This window comes from Bos grunniens, chromosome 1 (genome assembly GCF_055505025.1).
Source record: "Bos grunniens cultivar Pamir isolate PY7600 chromosome 1, Bosgru_T2T1.0, whole genome shotgun sequence".
NCBI lineage: Eukaryota > Metazoa > Chordata > Mammalia > Artiodactyla > Bovidae > Bos > Bos grunniens.
The window spans coordinates 90,219,421-90,239,118 of NC_141165.1; the positions used below are offsets into that span (position 1 = coordinate 90,219,421).

Sequence of the window (19,698 nt, forward strand, 5' to 3'; positions counted from 1 at the left end):
GGGAGTGGAGAGAGATATTGGGGATTTGACAGTGAAGAAACTTTGTCAAGTTGCTCTAGAGGCGAGGGCGATTAGGAGTTCCTTGGTGGCGAATAGCGTGTTTGGGTGCTGGAGAGGGAACGGTAGAAGTGAGCGTGAAATCCTGGAACTGATTGATCCCTTTGTTTTGAGAGTGCTTGTGAGTTTGCTCAATAGTTTATTGTACAGAAGTGGAGAAAACAAATGGTTAATTTTAATAAAGTTTTATACACTTAAAAATGAGCTCTGATTTTACAAAACATTTCTTTGGTGTTAGTTTATGTCAAGCACTGTACTAAGCTCTATATGGAAGTAATGGTTTACTTTCAAGATTGTGATTTTTTTTAAATTGTGGTTGATTTACAATATATTATTTTCAGGTATATTACATAGTGATTTGATATTTGCATACATAATGAAATGATCACAGTAAGTCTAGTAACCATCTGCCCCATACAAAGTTGTTACGGTATTATTGACCATATTCTTTATGCTGTGTGTTATGTCTTCATCATAGCTTGTTTATTGTATAACTGAAGGTGTGTACCTCTTAATGTCTCCTTTACCTTTTTCACCCACCCACACCTTCCTCCCTGTTTGTGCAATGTGTCTGTGAGTTTGTTATTGTTTTGTGTGCTTGTTTGTTTTTTCAGAGTCTACATTAAGTGACATCATATGGTATTTGTCTTTTTTCTGTCTGATTTGGAATAATACCCACTAGATCCATCCATGTTGTTGCAAATAGTAAAATTTCTCTTTTTTTATGACTGAATAAAATTTCATTGTATATATACATACCACAAGGATGTGATATTTGTTGTTTGAAGTAACAGCTTGGAAATTATTAAAACAAACATGAATAAGCAGAGCACAGAGGGTTTGTGGGACAGTGAAAATACTTACTATGATATTATGGTAGTAGATATATGTCATTATACTACTGTTGTTCAAATCCATAGACTACACAACACCAAGAGTAAACCCTAAGATACACCGTGGACATTGGGTGATTACGATGTGCCAGTTTAGGTTCATCTTTGGTGAAAAATGTACCCTTCTGGTGAGTATTGCTGATAAAGGGAGGGGCGTATATGGGAACCTTGTGTACCTTCCTTCTAATTTTCTTTTAAACCTAAAACTACTGTTGAAGAAATGGGTTTAAACAAACATGAAACTACTTATTGTTAACACTTGACTCAAGTGCTGAATGTGAGATGTTACTTCTAAGATCATACATTGGTTGAAGTGTTTCAGTGAAATTAAAAATTGTGGTATTTTGAATTTGAATCTTTCAGAGTAAGATTGTATTTGTTTCCATTGGACTCTCAGTTTAAAATTTTTTCTGATTAGTTTTTTTTAATTGAAGTATAGTTGATTTATAATACTATGTTAGTTTCAGGCATATAAGATGATTCAGTATTTTTACAGGTTATACTACATTAAAAATTATTACAAGATGATGGCTATAATTCTGTGTACTATATGGTATTTCCTTGTTGCTTACCTATTAATATTTTATACATAGTAGTTTATATCTCTTCATCTCCTACCCCTAATCTCATAGTTGGGGCTTTCCAGGTGACGCTAGTGGTAAAGAATCCCCCTGCCAGTGCAGAAGATACAGGTTTGCGAAGAGCTGGACATGACTGAGCACACAGCACAGCAATCTTATAGTTTGAGTTATAGCCAAGTTTATGCCTTGATGAAGTGAAGGATTAAGTATTACTCACTCAGTCATGTCCGACTCTTTGTGACCCCATGGACTGTAGCCCACCAGGCTCCTCTGTCCATGGGATTCTCCAGGCAAGAATACTGGAGTGGGTTGCCATTTCCTTCTCCAGGGTATCTTCCCAACTCAGGAATCGAACCCAGGTTTCCTGCACTGCAGGCAAACTCTTTACTGTCTGAGCTATCAGGGAAGCCCTGGTGAAGTGAAGGATGCCTCCTTTCTAACTTCCTCCAGTCCTGCCCCAGGAAATAGCTCATTCCAGAGCTGAATGCACTTTAGTTCCATTAACAGCTGACACTCATACATAATTAGATTTATTCCTTTTCAGTGAGAGGCACCATACTCTCCATGTCATTGTTCTAATTTTTCTAAAGGGCAGGAGGAGGCAGGGAAACCTGAAGGAAAACGAGAACCTATGTGATCTTAAAAAGGAAAAAATTCTCTTGCTAGAGCACGTGTGTAATTCACATGTGGCTACAGTACTTCATATTTGATAATGATTAATATTAGGAAAGACTAGAGATTGCTTCAAGAAAATTAGAGATACTAAGGGAACATTTCATGCAAAGATGGGCTCGATAAAACAGAAATGGTATGGACCTAACAGAAGCAGAAGATATTGAGAAGAGGTGGCAAGAATACACAGAAGAACTGTACAAAAAAGATCTTCACGACCCAGATAATCACGATTGTGTGATCACTGACCTAAAGCCAGACATCCTGGAATGTGAAGTCAAGTGGGCCTTTTCCATCATTACGAACAAAGCTAGTGGAGGTGATGGAATTCCATTGAGCTATTTCAAATCCTAAAAGATGATGCTGTGAAAGTGCTGCACTCAATATGCCAGCAAATTTGGAAAACTCAGCAGTGGCCACAGGACTGGAAAAGGTCAGTTTTCATTCCAATCTCAAAGAAAGGCAATGCCAAAGAATGCTCAAACTACCGCACAATTGCACTCATCTCACATGCTAGTAAAGTAATGCTCAAAATTCTCCAAGGCAGGCTTCAGCAATACGTGAACCGTGAACTTCCTGATATTCAAGCTGGTTTTAGAAAAGGCAGAGGAACCAGAGATCAAATTGCCAACATCCACTGGATCATTGAAAAAGCAAGAGAGTCCAGAAAAACATTTATTTCTGCTTTATTGATTATGCCAAAGCCTTAGACTGTGTATATCACAATAAATTGTAGAAAATTGTTAGAGATGAGAATACCAGAGCACCTGACTTGCCTCTTGAGAAACCTATATGCAGGTCAGGAAGCAAGAGTTAGAACTGGACATGGAACAACAGACTGGTTCCAAATAGGAAAAGGAGTATGTCAAGGCTATATATTGTCACCCTGCTTATTTGACTTATGTGCAGAGTACATCATGAGAAACGCTGGGCCAGAGGAAGCACAAGCTGGAATCAAGATTGCCGGGAGAAATATCAATAACCTCAGATATGCAGATGATACCACCCTTATGGCGGAAAGTGAAGAGGAACTAAAGAGCCTCTTGATGAAAGTGAAAGAGGAGAGTGAAACAGTTGGCTTAAAGCTCAACATTCAGAAAACGAAGATCATGGCATCTGGTCCCATCACTTCATGGGAAATAGATGGGGAAACAGTGGAAACAGCGTCAGACTATTTTTTTGGGCTCCAAAATCACTGCAGATGGTGATTGCAGCCATGAAATTAAAAGATGCTTACTCCTTGGAAGGAAAGTTATGACCAACCTAGATAGCATATTGGAAAGCAGAGATACTACTTTGCCAATTAGGGTCTGTCTAGTAAGGCTATGGTTTTTCCAGTGGTCATGTATGGATGTGAGAGTTGGACTGTGAAGAAAGCTGAGTGCAGAAGAATTGATGCTTTTGAACTGTGGTGCTGGAGAAGACTCTTGAGAGTCCCTTGGACTGCAAGGAGATTCAACCAGTCCATCCTAAAGGAGACCAGTCCTGGGTGTTCATTGGAAGGACTGAGCTGAGGCTGAAACTCCAATCCTTTGGCCACCTCATGCAAAGCGTTGACTCATTGGAAAAGACCCTGATGCTGGGAAGGATTGGGGCAGGAAGAGAAGAGGATGACAGAGGATGAGATGGCTGGATGGCATCACCGACTTGATGCACATGAGTTTGGGTGAACTCTGGGAGTTAGTGATGGACAGGGAGACCTGGCGTGCTGTGGTTCATGGGGTTGCAAAGAGTCGGACACAACTGAACAACTGAACTGAACTAAAATGAACTGAACTGAATATTAGGAAAGCAAAACTGTTTAGATTTTTAAAATTGTGACAAAAAACAAATAACAGAATTTATCATCTAACCGTTTTTAATTTAGGGATTTGATTTAGGTCATACCTCAGTGGTCTGGTGGTTTTCCCTACTTTCTGCAATTTAAGTCTGAATTTGACAATAAGGATTTCATGATCTGAGCCACAGTCAGCTCCAGGTCTTGTTTTTGCTGATTGTATAGAGCTTCTCCATCTTTGGCTGCAAAGAATATAATCAGTCTGATTTCGGTGTTGACCATCTGGTGATGTCCATGTGTAGAGTCTTCTCTTGTGTTGTTGGAAGAGGATGTTTGCTATGACCAGTGCATTCTCTTGGCAGAACTCTATTAACCTTTGCTCTGCTTCATTCTGTACTCCAAGGCCAAATTGGCCTGTTACTCCAGGTGTTTCTTGACCTCTTACTTTTGCATTCCAGTCCCCTATAATGAAAAGGACATCTTTTTTGGGTATTAGTTCTAGAAGGTCTTGTAGGTCTTCATAGAACCATTCAGCTTCAGCATTACTGGTCGGAACATGGACTTGGATTACTGTGATATTGAATGGTTTGCCTTGGAAACAGAGATCATTCTGTCATTTTTGAGACTGCATTCAAGTAATGCATTTCGTACTCTTTTGTTGACTATGATGGCTACTCCATTTATTCTAAGGGGCTCTTGCCCACAGTAGTAGATATGATGGTCATCTGAGTTAAAATCACCCATTCCAGTCCATTTTAGTTCGCTGATTCCTAAAATGTCAATGTTAACTCTTTTCATCTCCTGTTTGACCACTTCCAATTTGCCTTGATTCATGGATCTAACATTCCAGATTCCTATGCAGTATTGCTCTTTACAGCATCGGACCTTGCTTCCATCACCAGTCACATCCACAACTGGGTGTTGTTTTTGGTTTAACTCCCATCATTTCTCCACTGATCTCCAGTAGCATACTGGGCCCCTACCGACCTGGGGAGTTCATCTTTCAGTGTCCTATCTTTCTGCCTTTTCATACTGTTCATGGGGTTCTCAAGGCAAGAATACTGAATTGGTTTGCCATTCCCTTCTCCAGTGGACCACATTTTGTCAGACCTCTCCACCATGACCTGTCTTGGGTGGACATACATGGCATGGCTCATAGTTTCAATGAGTTAGACAAGGCTGTGGTCCATGTGATCAGATTGGTTAGTTTTCTGTGGTTGTGGTTTTTAGTCTGTTTGCCCTCTAATAGAGGAGGATAAGAGGCTTATGAAAGCTTCCTGATGGGATAGACTGACTGAGGGGGATACTGGATCTTGTTCAGTAAATCCTTACTGAATGGGGGGCCATGCTCAGTAGATCTTTAATCCAATTTTCTGTTGATGGGTGGAGCTGTGTTCCCTCCCTACTGTTTACCTGGGGCCAAACTATGGTGGAGGTAATGAAGATAATGGTGACCTCCTGCAGAAGATCCCATGCATGTACTGCTACAGTCTGTGCCCCCAACCCTGCAGCAGGTCACTACTGACCCACGCCTTTGCCGGAGACTCCCGGATACCCACAGGCAAGTCCGGGTCAGTCTCCTGTGGGGTCACTGTTCCTTTCTCCTGGGTCCTGGTGCACAAAGTTCTTTTGTGCCCTCCAAGAGTCTATTTCCCAGTCCTGTGTAAGTTCTGGCAGGTCTATGGTGGGGTTAATGGTGACCTCCTCCAAGCAGACTTACGCCAAACCCACACCCAGAGCCCCTGTCCCTGTGGCAGACCATTGCCGACCCATACATCCACAGGAGATGCTCAAACACAGTTCTGTCTCAGTCTCTGTGGGGTCCCTGGGTCCTGGTGCTCAGAAAGTTTGTTTGAGCCCTCTGAGTGTCTCTGGCAGGAATGGGGTTTGATTCTAAATGCAAATTTGCCCCTCCTACTGTCTGGCTGGGGCTTCTCTGCCGGGGTCCAGCCCCAGCAGGATCCAAGGGTACCCTCAGGATGGACGGCTTTGGCGAGAGAGATGACATGGGTCTTATAATGGACTGGAACCTGATGGTCTGGGGTCGAATGATAAAAGAATAAAGGAGAAAGAATAAAGAAGAGAGAAAGAGGCTGATATTCCTTGGTTTACACAGAAAGCCAATAAAGCCCCTGACACGGGACTTGCTCTGTTCACGGAGGCCTCAGGCACCCTCTTGATGGAGCGAAGATGCAGAGCGCCTTCTCAATTGGGTCTTAGAAGCCTGGGCAAAAAGGTGAACTCAGAGAGCCTCTGTGCTCCAGGGAATCAGCCTGAAAAAAAAGGAGAGTGAGAGAGAAAGAAAGACGAGAGAGAGAGAGAAAGACACAGAGACCAGAGCTCTGGTGAAGTGGAATCCATAGCTTTATTTTCAAAAGGGGCTTTTATACCCTGAGTTTCACATTTGCAGAGTCATGCAGACTCAGCTCAACATTACGTCAATTTTATCTTTATCGAAACCAGGACATTTTTTGCATAGCTATTCATAAACAAAGGTCTTATATACATTATCTTCTGGCGCTGTGGGCTGTTAACATTTTGTAACTCTTTCTTGATAAAGGTTGGTCAACCAGAAAACTTGCTTTCCCTTTATCTTTCCAATCTGCAGTCCCCCTCAGGAAACCCAGCTACATTCTTATGGAGCAAAGGGGCAGTGAGTTATGACAAAGAAAGAACTTATTAACTCAAGGGTCTTATGTTGCTAATGCCAAGGCTACTGCTTGTTTTTCTTGCATACCAACTATACTAGCTAATGCAGTCCCAGACGCACATTGGGTAAAGGACAAGGAAACTTGGTAGCAAACATTGGCTCAACAATGCAGTATTATTCTAATAAAGCTTTTTTATCGCTCGAAGGTTATGCTTGGGGTGTTGTGAACAATCATGTGCGTTAGTTGCAAGAGTATGGATAAACCTGCCAAGCAAGCTAAAATGGTGACAGAGGGGTTAGAATTGAAATACTCCTTTCAAGCCCAGGAGACTTATTAACTAGAGCCCTAAGTTGATTTTCTTCAGAGAAAGGTGGTCGGGGATAGCCCCCTGTTAATGTCAGAAGAGTTGGTGAAAGGCATAATATAGTAAACAGTAGACAGACAGATTTTGGTTTGGGGGTAGATGCTCGAGCAGGTCCAGGGAATCCCTTGAGTCCTGGTCCGCCTTTGCCTGTCAGGTCTTCTCTACATGACCTTTGTCATGGATGGGATCTCCCGTGGTGGCTCCCAGCACTTCTCCTTTGCCCTTGGCCGTGGGGTATCTCCTCACAGCCACTTCAGTGCCTACCATCTTACTGGGGTTTCTCTGACCTTGGACGTGGGGTATCTCTACACAGCCTGTCCAGTGAAGCACAGCCGCCGCTCCTGACCTTGGACATGGGGTATCTCCTCTGAGCTGCTCCAGTGATGAGATGCAGAGTTCCAAAAAAGAGCAAGGAGAGATAAAAAAGCCTCTTCAGTGATCAGTGCAAAGAAATAGAGGAAAACAAAGAATGGGAAAGACTAGAGATCTCTTCAAGAAAATTAGAGATACCAAGGGAACATTTCATGCAAAGATGGGCACAATAAAGGACAGAAATGGTATAGACTTAACAGAAACAGAAGATATTAAGAAGAGGTGGCAAGAATACACAGAAGAACTATATAAAAAAGATCTTCATGACCCAGATAATCACGATGGTGTGGTCACTCACCTAGAGCCAGACATCTGGAGTGTGAAGTCAAGTGGACCTTAGGAAGCATCACTATGAAAAAAACTAGTGGAGGTGATGGAATTCCAGTTGAGCTATTTCAAATCCTGAACGATGATGCTGTGAAAGTGCTGCAGTCAATATGCAAATTTGGAAATTTGGAAATTTGGAAAACTCAGCAGTGGTCACAGGATTGGAAAAGGTCAGTTTTCATTCCAGTCTCAAAGAAAGACAATGCCAAAGAATGCTCAAACTACCGCACAATTGCACTCATCTCACACGCTAGGAAAGTAATGCTCAAAATTCTCCAAACCAGGCTTCAACAGTACGTGAACCGTGAACTTCCAGATGTTCAAGCTGGTTTTAGAAAAGGCAGAGGAACCAGAGATCAAATTGCCAACATCTGCTGAATCTTTGAAAAAATCAAGAGAGTTCCAGAAAAACATCTGCGTTATTGACTATAACAAAGCCTTTTCCTGTGTAGATCACAATAAACTGTGGAAAATTCTGAAAGAGATGGGAATACCAGACCACCTGACCTGCCTCTTGAGAAATCTGTATTCAGGTCAAGAAGCAACAGTTAGAACTGGACATGGAACAACAGACTGGTTCCAAATAGGAAAAGGAGTCCGTCAAGGCTGTATATTGTCACCGTGCTTATTTAACTTACATGCAGAGTACATCATGAGAAATGCTGGGCTGGAGGAAGTACAAGCTAGAATCAAGAATGCTGGGAGAAATATCAATAACCTCAGATATGCAGATGACACCACCCTTATGGCAGAAAGTGAAGAGGAACTAAAGAGCCTCTTGATGAAAGTGAAAGAGGAGAGTGAAACAGTTGACTTAAAGCTCAGCATTCAGAAAACTAAGATCATGGCATCTGGTCCCATCACTTCATGGCAAATAGATGGAGAAACAGCAGAAATAGTGGCAGACTTTATTTGGGGGGCTCCAAAATCACTGCAGATGGTGACTGCAGCCATGAAATGAAAAGACACTTACTCCTTTGAAGAAAAGTTATGACCGACCTAGACAGCATATTAAAAAGCAGAGACATTACTTTGCCAACAAAGGTCCATCTAGGCAAGGCTATATTTTTTCCAGTAGTCATGTATGGATGTGAAAATTGGACTATAAAGAAAGCTGAGCGCAATAGAATTGATGTTTTTGAACTGTGGTGTAGAAGACTCTTGAGAGTCCCTTGGACTGCAAGGAGATCCAACCAGTCCATCCTAAAGGAGATCAGTCCTGGGTGTTCATTAGAAGGACGGATGTTGAAGCTGAAACTCCAATACTTTGGCCACCTGATGCGAAGAGCTGACTCATTTGAAAAGACCCTGATGCTGGGAAAGACTGAAGTCAAGAGAAGGGGACAACAGAGGATGACATGGTTGGATGGCATCACTGAGTCAATGGACATGAGTTCAAGTAAACTCCAGGAGTTGGTGATGGACATTGAGGCCTGGCATGCTGCAGTCCATGGGGTCGCTAAGAGTGGAACATGACTGAACAACTGAACTGAACTAAACTGAACTGAACCACTTTTAAAAGTACTGTTCATAGTAAGTATATTCACATTAATTTGAAACAGATCTCCAGATCCTTTCATTTTGCAAATCTGAAACTTTGTACCCAGGAAACAACTCCCCTTGTTCCTCTCTCCTCAGCCCAGGTAATTGCCATTCTACTTTCTGTTTGAATTGGGCTGTTAGATAAGTCATATAAGTGGAATAATACCATGTTTGTCTTTCTGTGACTGGCTAAGTACTTGCATAATTCTATTAGAGTTTTTCTGACCTGGTCTAAATGTTCATTATTTTTTACCCTGATATATACCATTCTAGCAGAGAAGGCAATGGCACCCCACTCCAGTACTCTTGCCTGGAGAATCCCATGGACGGAGGAGCCTGGTAGGTTGCAGTCCATGGGGTCACGAAGAGTCAGACACGACTGACTGACTTCACTTTCACTTTTCGCTTTCATGCATTGGAGAAGTAAATGGCAACCCACTCCAGTGTTCTTGCCTGGAGAATCCCAGGGATGGGGGAGCCTGGTGGGCTGCCTTCTATGGGATCACACAGAGTCGGACAAGACTGACGCAACTTAGCAGCAGCAGCAGCATACCATTCCAGATGATAGATGAATTGTGTGTATATACAGTAGTCATCAGATTGATGAAGCCATCATGGACTTACATAGTATATATTTAGAAATAAATTAGCTCACAATACTAGGACCCAATTCTTTGTTCTTACTGTATCACTGTGGTGAGTCTCTGTATTATAACTTGAGGTTTACCCTTATATCACCCTCTGAAATTTTTAAAATGTGGAACTATTAACTTCAAAATTCATAGTTATTAAAATTATACCTGACATGAGAGGTGAGCTAACTTCAATTTCAGGATCTTTTTCTATGTTGTGTGTGCTAAGTCACTTTAGTCGTGTCTGACTCTTTGCGACCCTGTGGACTGTAGCCCACCAGGCTCCTCTGTCTAGGTAAGAATACTGGCGTGGGTTGCCATGCCCTCCTCCAGGGGCTCTTCCTAACCCAGAGATCAAACCCACATCTCTTATGTCTACCTGCACCAGCAGGTGGGTTCTTTACCACTAGCACCACTTTCTGTCAATTAATATTGACAGAAGCGTATTCTAGAAATTTGGTAAATTTTCCATATTCTTGTCTTAAATTTTAAATTTCAAATACAAATCCAAGCCAAATACTAATTGACTGAAGCCAGATTGCTAGCAGATTCAGAGAAATTAGGTTTCAACTGATATTATACTTTGCATTAATTAAAGAAAAAATTAACTGAAAACAAAGTAAATTGCTTTTTGATGGTGTTTAACTGTCTCCAAAGAATTGTTACCAAAGCTGTAATAAATTGTCCAAATAACATGCTACATTTAGAGAGAGAAAAGACTACTGTGTGATACGTAGATCACTAATCTGTTTTTTCAGCAGTTTCTAAGTCATCTGATTAGAAATTGCTGCTTGCTGCAAATTTAGACCTAAATACACTTATCCTTTAAAGGCTGTTGAGGTTGCTTCAGAATTTTTATAGCTCTTTGCAGACATCTCTTTCATGGAATGACTGGGTGCATCCCTAGGCTATTTAACTAATACAATGCAGATTGCATTCTTCTTTAAAGAAATTATAACACTTAAATTTGTTAATTTAACAGCCCAGTTCATTGTTGATTAAACTATCAGAAACCAAATTAGTTTTATTTCACAAGCAGCTGATTGTTTTATATCACTGATAGGCTTGAAATTCTGTAAATATGCTGATTTCCTGTTATGGTGAACAGTCTACTGATCTATTCTGCATATGCTGTATGGCACTTTTCATTCATTTAGCAAATGTTTGAACATTTAATATATTCCAATCACTGGGCCTGGTACTTTCTCAGCAAATTTTAGTTTTTAGGATCTCTTTTAAATAACCTCCGAGATGTTTGGAGTTTTTTCTTATGAGATCATTAGATACGTTTTAAAAAAAGTTAATGTTATGTTAGAGGGAAAAGTATTTATTTACTTATTTGAAACTCTTCTGTCCAAACATTACTCATGTATTACTAATGTTTCTAAGACTGCTTTCAGTTCAGTTCAGTTGCTCAGGTATGTCCGACTGTTTGCAACCCCATGGACCGCAGCACGCCAGGCCTCACTGTCCATCACCAACTCCCGGAGCTTACTCAAACTCATGCCCCTTGAGTCAGTGATGCCATCCAACCATCTCATCCTCTGTTGTCCCCTTTTCCTCCCACCTTCAATCTTTCCCAGCATCAGGATCTTTTCTAACAAGTCAGTTCTTCGCGTCAGCTGGCCAAAGTATTGGAGTTTCAGCTTCAGCATCAGTCCTTCCAATGAATAATCAGGACTGATTTCCTTTAGGATTGACTGGTTGGATCTCCTTGCTATCCAAGGGGATGTACTTAGTTGTAAAAATATGAGGACTGTTTTGAGAACATTCAAAGCCATGTGATCTATTGGCTCTGATTTAAGATAAGCAGAGTAAATAAATCCTCATCCCCAAAGGGCTGATACTTCTATTTTTCTCTGTCGTTTAAAGTTCTGGAAGCAAGATGTTCAAAGCTTGAGATTTTACAACCTTAAAGCTGAAAGAATGTTACAGTGGGTCACACTAGCCATGATTCATTCAGCCTGTTACAGAGCACTCTAGGGAGAATACGGTTGTCCTTGAAAATCACAGCCTCAGAAGGCAAGGTGCTATACCGGTTATGAACTAATAACAGAGCCCTGACTACAAGTTAGTTTTATGTGAAAGGATTCGGAAGGTAGAATTTTGCTGGCTTTGGTCCAGGGGCACAAAGATGGATATTCTTTGCATACTGTCAGCTGGTGTGCACTGTTTCCCTGGCCTTTGTTTTATCTCTCAAGATGGTAACCCGTTTTCCAGGCAGCATGTAGGAGAGGAGGATGAGGTGGGGAAGGGCTGATTCAGCAACTTCCAGATATAGCTCTGGTCACTCACATCTGCAAAGGAGTCTAGGAAATGTAATTTTTCGGCTACTCTCCTTGCCCAAAGTTCTGTTAGCAAGGAAGAAGGGAACAAATACTGGATAAGGTAGGCAACTAGCAGTCTCTACTACAGGATTAACTACTCCCCCCAACACACATGTATACAAATGAGAACATCCCTCTGTCCCCAACAGCACACATGTATCTGTTACCTGTGAATCCATCTGAAGTTTCCCTTCACCAACTTTCTTTAGGTTATACTGTCTTTATGAGTTTTTAGTGCTAGTGTAAGTCCTATGGTTTTAATTCTTTGGAAGCAGGATTATGTGATAGAAAGAGCACCAGACTTGTAACTGGAGAACCTGACCTGTAGTGCTCTCAGCACTGGTGTTTTGACCTTTGACATCTGAACTTTCCTTATCATTTGGATAATGGAAATGAAATACCCTCTGTAGCTGTGTTTTACAGGCTTCTTAAAGGATCCAGTGAGCACTTTTCTTTTAATGTCTGTAAAAATTTGTGGCAAATAGTAAAGCCTTACACAAGTAAATATCTGGTATCCAGGTGTCACAGTGGTAAAGAATCCACCTGCCAATGTAGGAGACACAAGAGACATGGGTTCAGTCCCTGGGTCAGGAAGATCCCTTGGAGGAGGAAATAGCAACCCACTCCAGTATTCTTGCTGGGGAAATCCCATGGACAGAGGAACCTGGTGGACCACAGTCCATGGGTCACAAAAGAGTCAGACAGGACTAAGCACGCACACACCCATTGTTACAATGATGGTGATGATGTTCAAAACCAAACTCTCATCTTCCCAACAGAAGATGTTGCTTCTGACTTTTCTCTCATGGCAAGTCAGAAAGTCTGGAAACCTGTCTTCCTCGTAGCTGCATCTGCCTTCCACCCCACGTCTCTGTGGGAGTAGTAGTCTTTAATGTTATTCTCCTAGTATTTCTCCATGTCTTCCATCTCTACCTTTCTCACTGCCACCCCTTGTTGTTCAGGGCCTTATTACCACACTTCTCGCTTGGCTGTTGCAATAGCTCTCTGAGTCAACTCTGGTCCCTACAGCTCTACATATTTCCATAGAGCCCTTGTTTTTATTGTTAATGTACAGAATGTACCAGGGGCCTGTACCATGGGAGAAATATCTAGTAAATTATTTTTCTACTTTTGAGACATTAGATTGTTTATATTTTCAGTTTTTTAATTAGGGTAATAAGTGTTTTATGCAAATGTGTATGTTGTTTTATTTCACTGATAGGCCTGATGGTCATATACATGTTCATAATTCATATATATATGAATATGTATATGGCTTATAATTACCTATTTTATTAAAAGCAAATTTCTCAAACATGAGTTGTTAAGTTAATAGGTGGTTCTTTGGGACTTCTACTTCATTTTCCCAGTTTTTTTCCAAAAGGTAGTTCTAATTTATATGACACAAACAACAGGTACTATCATGAATGTATTGTAGCTTTTCAGGGTCTAGCAAAACTTTAAAAATATATAATTGAAACTGTGGCTTGTCTATTTTCATACACAAGGAATCCAGGCACTCCCAGTCCAGGAAGATTTGGTACAATGCAGTGTAGGTAACCCTGTACTTTTATAGGCTATACATTTATAAGTTGGCATTTTTTAAAAAAAATTCCTGGTTACAGCCTGTTTTCCTTAACAGGCTTTTCAGTACATAAAGGTCACTTAAAGATAAACTTGGGGCTTCTTTTACATAGAGACCTAAGAGGGTAAGTGTATTAACAGATCAGGTAACTGGAAATAGAGGGTTTCACTGATTGTACTAGAGAATCAAAAATACATGTTTTACGGATCTGAGTATGAATCATTTTTTAACTTTCCCCCCACCAGACTTTCATCTTAAGATATCTTTAAAGAGAAACTTACTTGTTCTTTTATTTAATGCATGTCAATCTTTACTGGGATTAACATTCTGTGATTGAAATTTATGGACGTCCTCAGTAAATCAGTGTTAGTTTGTGCATATTCGCCTGTACAGATTATACATGCAGTCAGAATCAAGGGTTACCACCGATATCCACCCTAGCACATCTTTTATCTTTATAAATCTTTCAATAAAATAATCCCCTCTCCCTACCTACCCCTCCCCCCCCATCAACTGCTGTATGAGTTCAGTAGTCTTTTTGGCATAAACCTGTGCTATATCAAGTAGAATTGTTGCTGACTCCAGCCACTCTAGTTGTGCAAGAGTAATTCCCATCAATATTTCTTACATAATTCTCTAGGAAATAATATTTTCAAAAAATTGCATCTTTTAAAATGTGTGTCATACTTGGAAAGCCTTTAAAACTTTTTTTTGACATTGAAAATTGTAAATATTTTCCAACATCTACAATTTAATATTTAAGAAAATTCACTGAATAATTATGGCTTTTGGGGCCCAAATATTTATGTAAACAGTTAGAAGTACAGTGTAAATGCAGTACAATTACACCAGAAGATTTGCCATAGTAGAAACAATAGTAGCTGTTTATACTTCGTATTTTCTTAAATAACTTTTTAGTTGTCTATATAGTTCTCTTATTTCTCTCCCTAGGTAAACATGTCAAACCTTTTACACCAGAGAAAGCAAAAGAAATCATAATGTGTTTACAACAACCTGCAGTCTTCTATAACATGGTTTTTGATTGGCCGGCACAACACTGGACTGCGAAACATCTTTCTGAGGTCCTTCATGGCAAGCAGATACGATTTAGGATGGGAACGAAAAGCACGGACACAGGTAGGACTACCAGGAATCGTCATCGTAATGTCTCTTCATAACGTTCCCATATCTCAGCCATGGTTTCTTTATCTCTGGAGAATCCTTTATTTCTAACCCTCTTTTTGACCATTTGCAGATGGGGAAACTTTATTAGAAGTTTTCAAAGGAAAATTTAAGACTTTTTTTAGGCTAAATAACCTGTAATTTATAACCCCATGTAAAATATATTTGTTCATATTATCATAGTTCATTGATCATGGTAGACACTTAATAAATATTTGTTAATTGTGCTATTACTTACCTGACTGAAAGAGACCAATACTAATCTGACAGTCCCCTCCATTTTTGTCTCATGTAGAATGTGTCCTTTTATTTGTAACTTCAGTCACTATTTATAGTGCTTAGTCTTGGTGTAATTTTATCTCTCTGCTTTATCAGCCGTCTGACCTCTGTTGTGTTGTATAAATGTGAAACATATGTGAAGCTGTTTTTTTCATCCTCTTGAGCAACTAGATTTTGCCAGCTCCCCTTTTTTCCCTGAAGACTTGTAACTGATTCTTTTTGCCTTACAGTCAGAGAAAGCAATTAACATTACTCTGAAAATAGTTAATTTAAAGGAGAAAAAAAAAAACAGTTCAGGTTAGAAATGTTCCTAATCTAAAGAAGTCCATGATCATGGTCTGGCTTCAGAATATGTGTGTATCTTCTATTTAAATATGGACAGATTTGATGGTCTAGAAATTCATAATGTTTTAAGCATTGCTGTGAAGTGGCTCTGTGAAGATATTAAGGATGTCTATTAATAACCCCAAAGGAACTAAAAAATGCTCAGTTTCTCTTCCAGCTTCTCTAAGCTTCTTTCTCTCATGTATATCTCATAAAATTACTGGGTTTTTGGTGTCTAGGACCCCTTTATACTTCAGTGACAGGTAGAGCAGTATTAACATAAACTCTTTGGCTCCTCATTGTGGTTCGTTGTATTTTTAAATTAAATGCTAGACCAGCAGCAGCCATGTGAAAATCAGCCTGTGCTCCTGTTTTCTTGATTTTAGTCACATAAATCTTGCACTCACTGAAGTTTCTGTTAAAAAGTAATTTGAAGAAAAATAGAAATTTTAATTTTTTTCACCTCCTGGTTAGACTCCAAATACTACTACTAATATCTATTGACAACTATTGTGTCAGACACTGTTCTGAGTGCTTTATACATATTAACTCTCTTAATCTTCTTCAAGCCCACTTAGAGTGGAACTATTATTATTCTGTTTTACAGAAGAACTAAAAGTAATTTGACATTTTAAACTTAGTACTCATGCAGAAAAGAAAAAGGGAAGCAGAAAGTCTCGTAGAAAGATAATCTGTTCTTTGGACAAAATTCATGTAAAATCCACCACTTAAAAGTACACAATTCAGTGCTTTTAGCATCTTCATAATTTTGTGCAATCACCACCACTATCTAATTCCAGAACATTTTCATCACACTGCAGAGAAATCTGGTTCCCACTGGTGGTCACTCTTCATTCACACCCTTCTCCACCCCTGGCAACCACTAATCTACTTTCCTGTTTTTATAGATTTGCCTGTTCTGGACATATAAAAATGGAATTGTTTGGTTGTGGCCTTTTGTGTCTAGCTTTTTTTCATGTAGCATGTTTTTAAAATTTACCCATGTTGTAGCATGTATTTGTATTTTCTTTTTATTGCTGAATAATGGGCTAGAGGAAGCACAAGCTGGAATCAAGATTGCCAGGAGAAATATCAATAACCTCAGATATGCAGACGACACCACCCTTATGGCAGAAAGTGAAGAACTAAAGAGCCTCTTGATGAAAGTGAAAGAGGAGAGTGAAAAAGTTGGCTTAAAGCTCAACGTTCAGAAAACTAAGATCATGGCAACCAGTCCCATCACTTCATGGCAGATAGATGGGGAAACAGTGGCTGACTTTATTTTTCTGGGCTCCAAAATCACAGCAGATGGTGACTGCAGCCATGAAATTAAAAGATGCTTACTCCTTGGAAGGAAAGTTATGACCAACCTAGACAGCATATTAAAAAGCAGAGACATTACTTTGCCAACAAAAGTCTGTCTACTCAGAGCTATGGTTTTCCCAGTAGTCATGTATAGATGTGAGAGTTGGACTATAAAAAAAGCTGAGCACAGAAGAATTGATGCTTTTGAACTGTGATGTTGGAGAAGACTCTTGAGAGTCCCTTGGACTGCAAGGAGATCCAACCAGTCCATCCTAAAGGAGACCAGTCCTAGGTGTTCATTGGAAGGACTGATGTTGAAGCTGAAACTCCAAAACTTTGGCCACCTGATGTGAAGAACTGACTCTTTTGAAAAGACCCTGATGCTGGGAAAGATTGAGGGCAAGAGGAGAAGGGGATGACAGAGGATGAGATGGTTGGATGGCATCATTGACTCGATGGACATGGCTTTGGATGGACTCTGGGAGTTGGTGATGGACAGGGAGGCCTGGCATGTTGCAGTTCATGGGGTTGCAAAGAGGCAGACACGACTGAGCGACTGAACTGAACTGAATATTCCATTATGGATAAACAGTGTCGGTCCGTTCATCAATTGATGGATGTTTGGGTTATTTCCACTTTTTGACTGTTACGAATAATGCTACTATGAACATTTATGTACAAGTTTTTGTGTGGACATATGTTTTCCCTTCTCTTGTGTTAAACCTAGAAGTGTAACTGCCCAGTCATACAGCAACTATGTTTAACTTTTGAGGAACTGCCAAACTGTTTTCCAAAACAGCTGAACCATTTTACATTCCCACCCCAGTGTGTGAATGGTCTAGTTTCTCTCCATCCTTGCCAATACTTATTTCATTTTTCATTCTGGCTATCTAGAGTGTGTAAAGTTTTATCTCATTATAGCTTGATGCATTTCCCTAGTGACTAACGTTGTTGAGCACCTTCCTATGGTCTTATTGACCATTTGTATATCTGATTTGGAGAAATGGCTATTCAAGTCCTTTGCTTGTTTTCTAATTGAGATGGTTTTTGTTTGTATGTGCTTTTGTTTGTTTTGTCTTTTTGTTCAGTGGTAAAAGAGACCTTCATATATTCTGAATACTAACTCTTTATCAACTATATGACATGCAGATATTTTCTCATGTGGGTTAATAATTTGTTCTTTTTAAGTTATTCCTTTGCATATGAATACACTACTTCCACAAGCACTTTTGGGTCGTGTTCTAAGAGAGCTGATTCAAGTCGGCTCGTGTGGGTTCAAATTTTGCTTGGAGCAATTCACAGTTAAATGTGTTCATATTCATTATACATTTAGAATAGTGTCTGGCACATAGTAAATGCTCAACAAATGTTATTTTAAAATAGAAATAATTTAAAAATAAAAAATATACCTTCCTCATTTTAGAGAGCACTGGAAAAATGGGAAGACCCAAAGAAAATTAAAAAGACTTATTCATCTGTTACCAAGAGGCAATCACTGATTACATTGTGATGTATATTCAATGCAAGCCTTTTTATATTTAAAAATAAAGTTGTATAAATTTTAACAACCTGCTTTTTTTTCTTAACATATTCTGAGTAGCTTCTTTTGACATTAAATATGATTTTTAAAAGGCTACCTAATATTCCATCGTATGCTAGTATCATTGTTGTTATTGTTGTTGTTTAGTCGCTAAGTTGTGTTAGACTCTCTTGCAACCCCAGGGAGTGCAGCCTGCCAGGCTCTTCCATCCATGAGACTTCCAAGGCAAGAATACTGGAGTGGGTTGCCGTTTCCTCCTCCAGGGGATCTTCCTGACCCAGAGATCGAACCCATGTCTCTTTGCTCCCACATTGGCAGATGGATTCTTTACCATGAGCCACCAGGGAAACTCCGATAGTATCAGAGTTTTAATTTAGTTTTAAAATTCTAATTTGATTAGATTGCTTAGAGGTTTTAATTTATAAATAAGACTGTAGTGAACATGTTTGAAAGTAAATCCTGCCCAAATTTCTGATTATTTTCCTAGGAGAATGACTGGGCCAAAGGGTATGAGCATTATCACCAGGAGCAGCACTACCCATGGAACTGCTTACACCAGAAACCTCTGAGTCACGCTGATGGCCTCTCTAAGTGGTGTCTGGTGACTCAGTGAGTTACATCCTAAGTGTCCAGCATCTACCTGCTTCTCCATGGCCATCCTCCAGTTGGGATTACCCTGCTGTCCCTTACCTCCGTGGTTGCAGTAGCCTCATGCCTAGTCCCTCTTCACCTGCTCTCCTCTCACCCCAGCCATTCCTCATAATGAAACCAGAGACAGTTTTTTTAAAAAGAAAAATCTCATCTTCTTTATCTGTTTAGAACCCTTAGATAGCATCCCATTACCTTTAGGCTAAAGACCAACATTTTTGTTAATGGTTTAAAAAGCTGTTTGCCTCCTCTTTCTGAGCTCAGGGCAGATAAGCTTTTAAGATTTTGTGTTTCCAGAGATTTGCTTCTTCTCACGTCAGGGCCTTTGCATGTACAGTCTAGTGGTTCTTCTCTCTTTTCCCACTTCCCCTTACCCCAGCTTTACCTAGTTGGTTCCACTGCTTCCTTCAGATCTCAGCTCAGAGGTCATCTTCTCATGGCAGTCTTTCTGACCACATTCTCCCTCCCTCACCCCCCAAATCAGGTATGACTACTGAGTTAGCTTGGAGCACCTTGTATTTCTTAGTAGCACTCAGCGCAGCTCTGATCACATGGTTAGTTGTGTAAGCAGTTAGCAGTTTAAAGTCTCTCTTTGCCTCAAGAGGGTCCCCTCGTGAGAGCCAGGGCCATGTCTCATCAT

At 40.1% G+C, this 19,698-nt stretch overlaps 1 protein-coding gene across 9 annotated transcripts in view; it reads left to right on the top strand.

Annotated features, from left to right (window-relative positions):
* The window catches only part of HSPBAP1 (HSPB1 associated protein 1), a 57,582-nt gene that overhangs the window by 6,021 nt on the left and 31,863 nt on the right, over positions 1–19,698 (top strand). For 6 of the 9 annotated variants that reach the window (XM_086403096.1, XM_086403135.1, XM_086403106.1 and 3 more), the window contains exon 2: positions 14,732–14,917. In XM_086403096.1, coding sequence (XP_086259222.1) covers positions 14,732–14,917 — 186 coding nt within the window. Of the gene's footprint in view, positions 1–975; positions 1,079–14,731; positions 14,918–19,698 lie in introns of those variants that run through there. The other 3 variants (XM_086403120.1, XM_086403162.1, XM_086403129.1) reach the window with 2 other exon arrangements.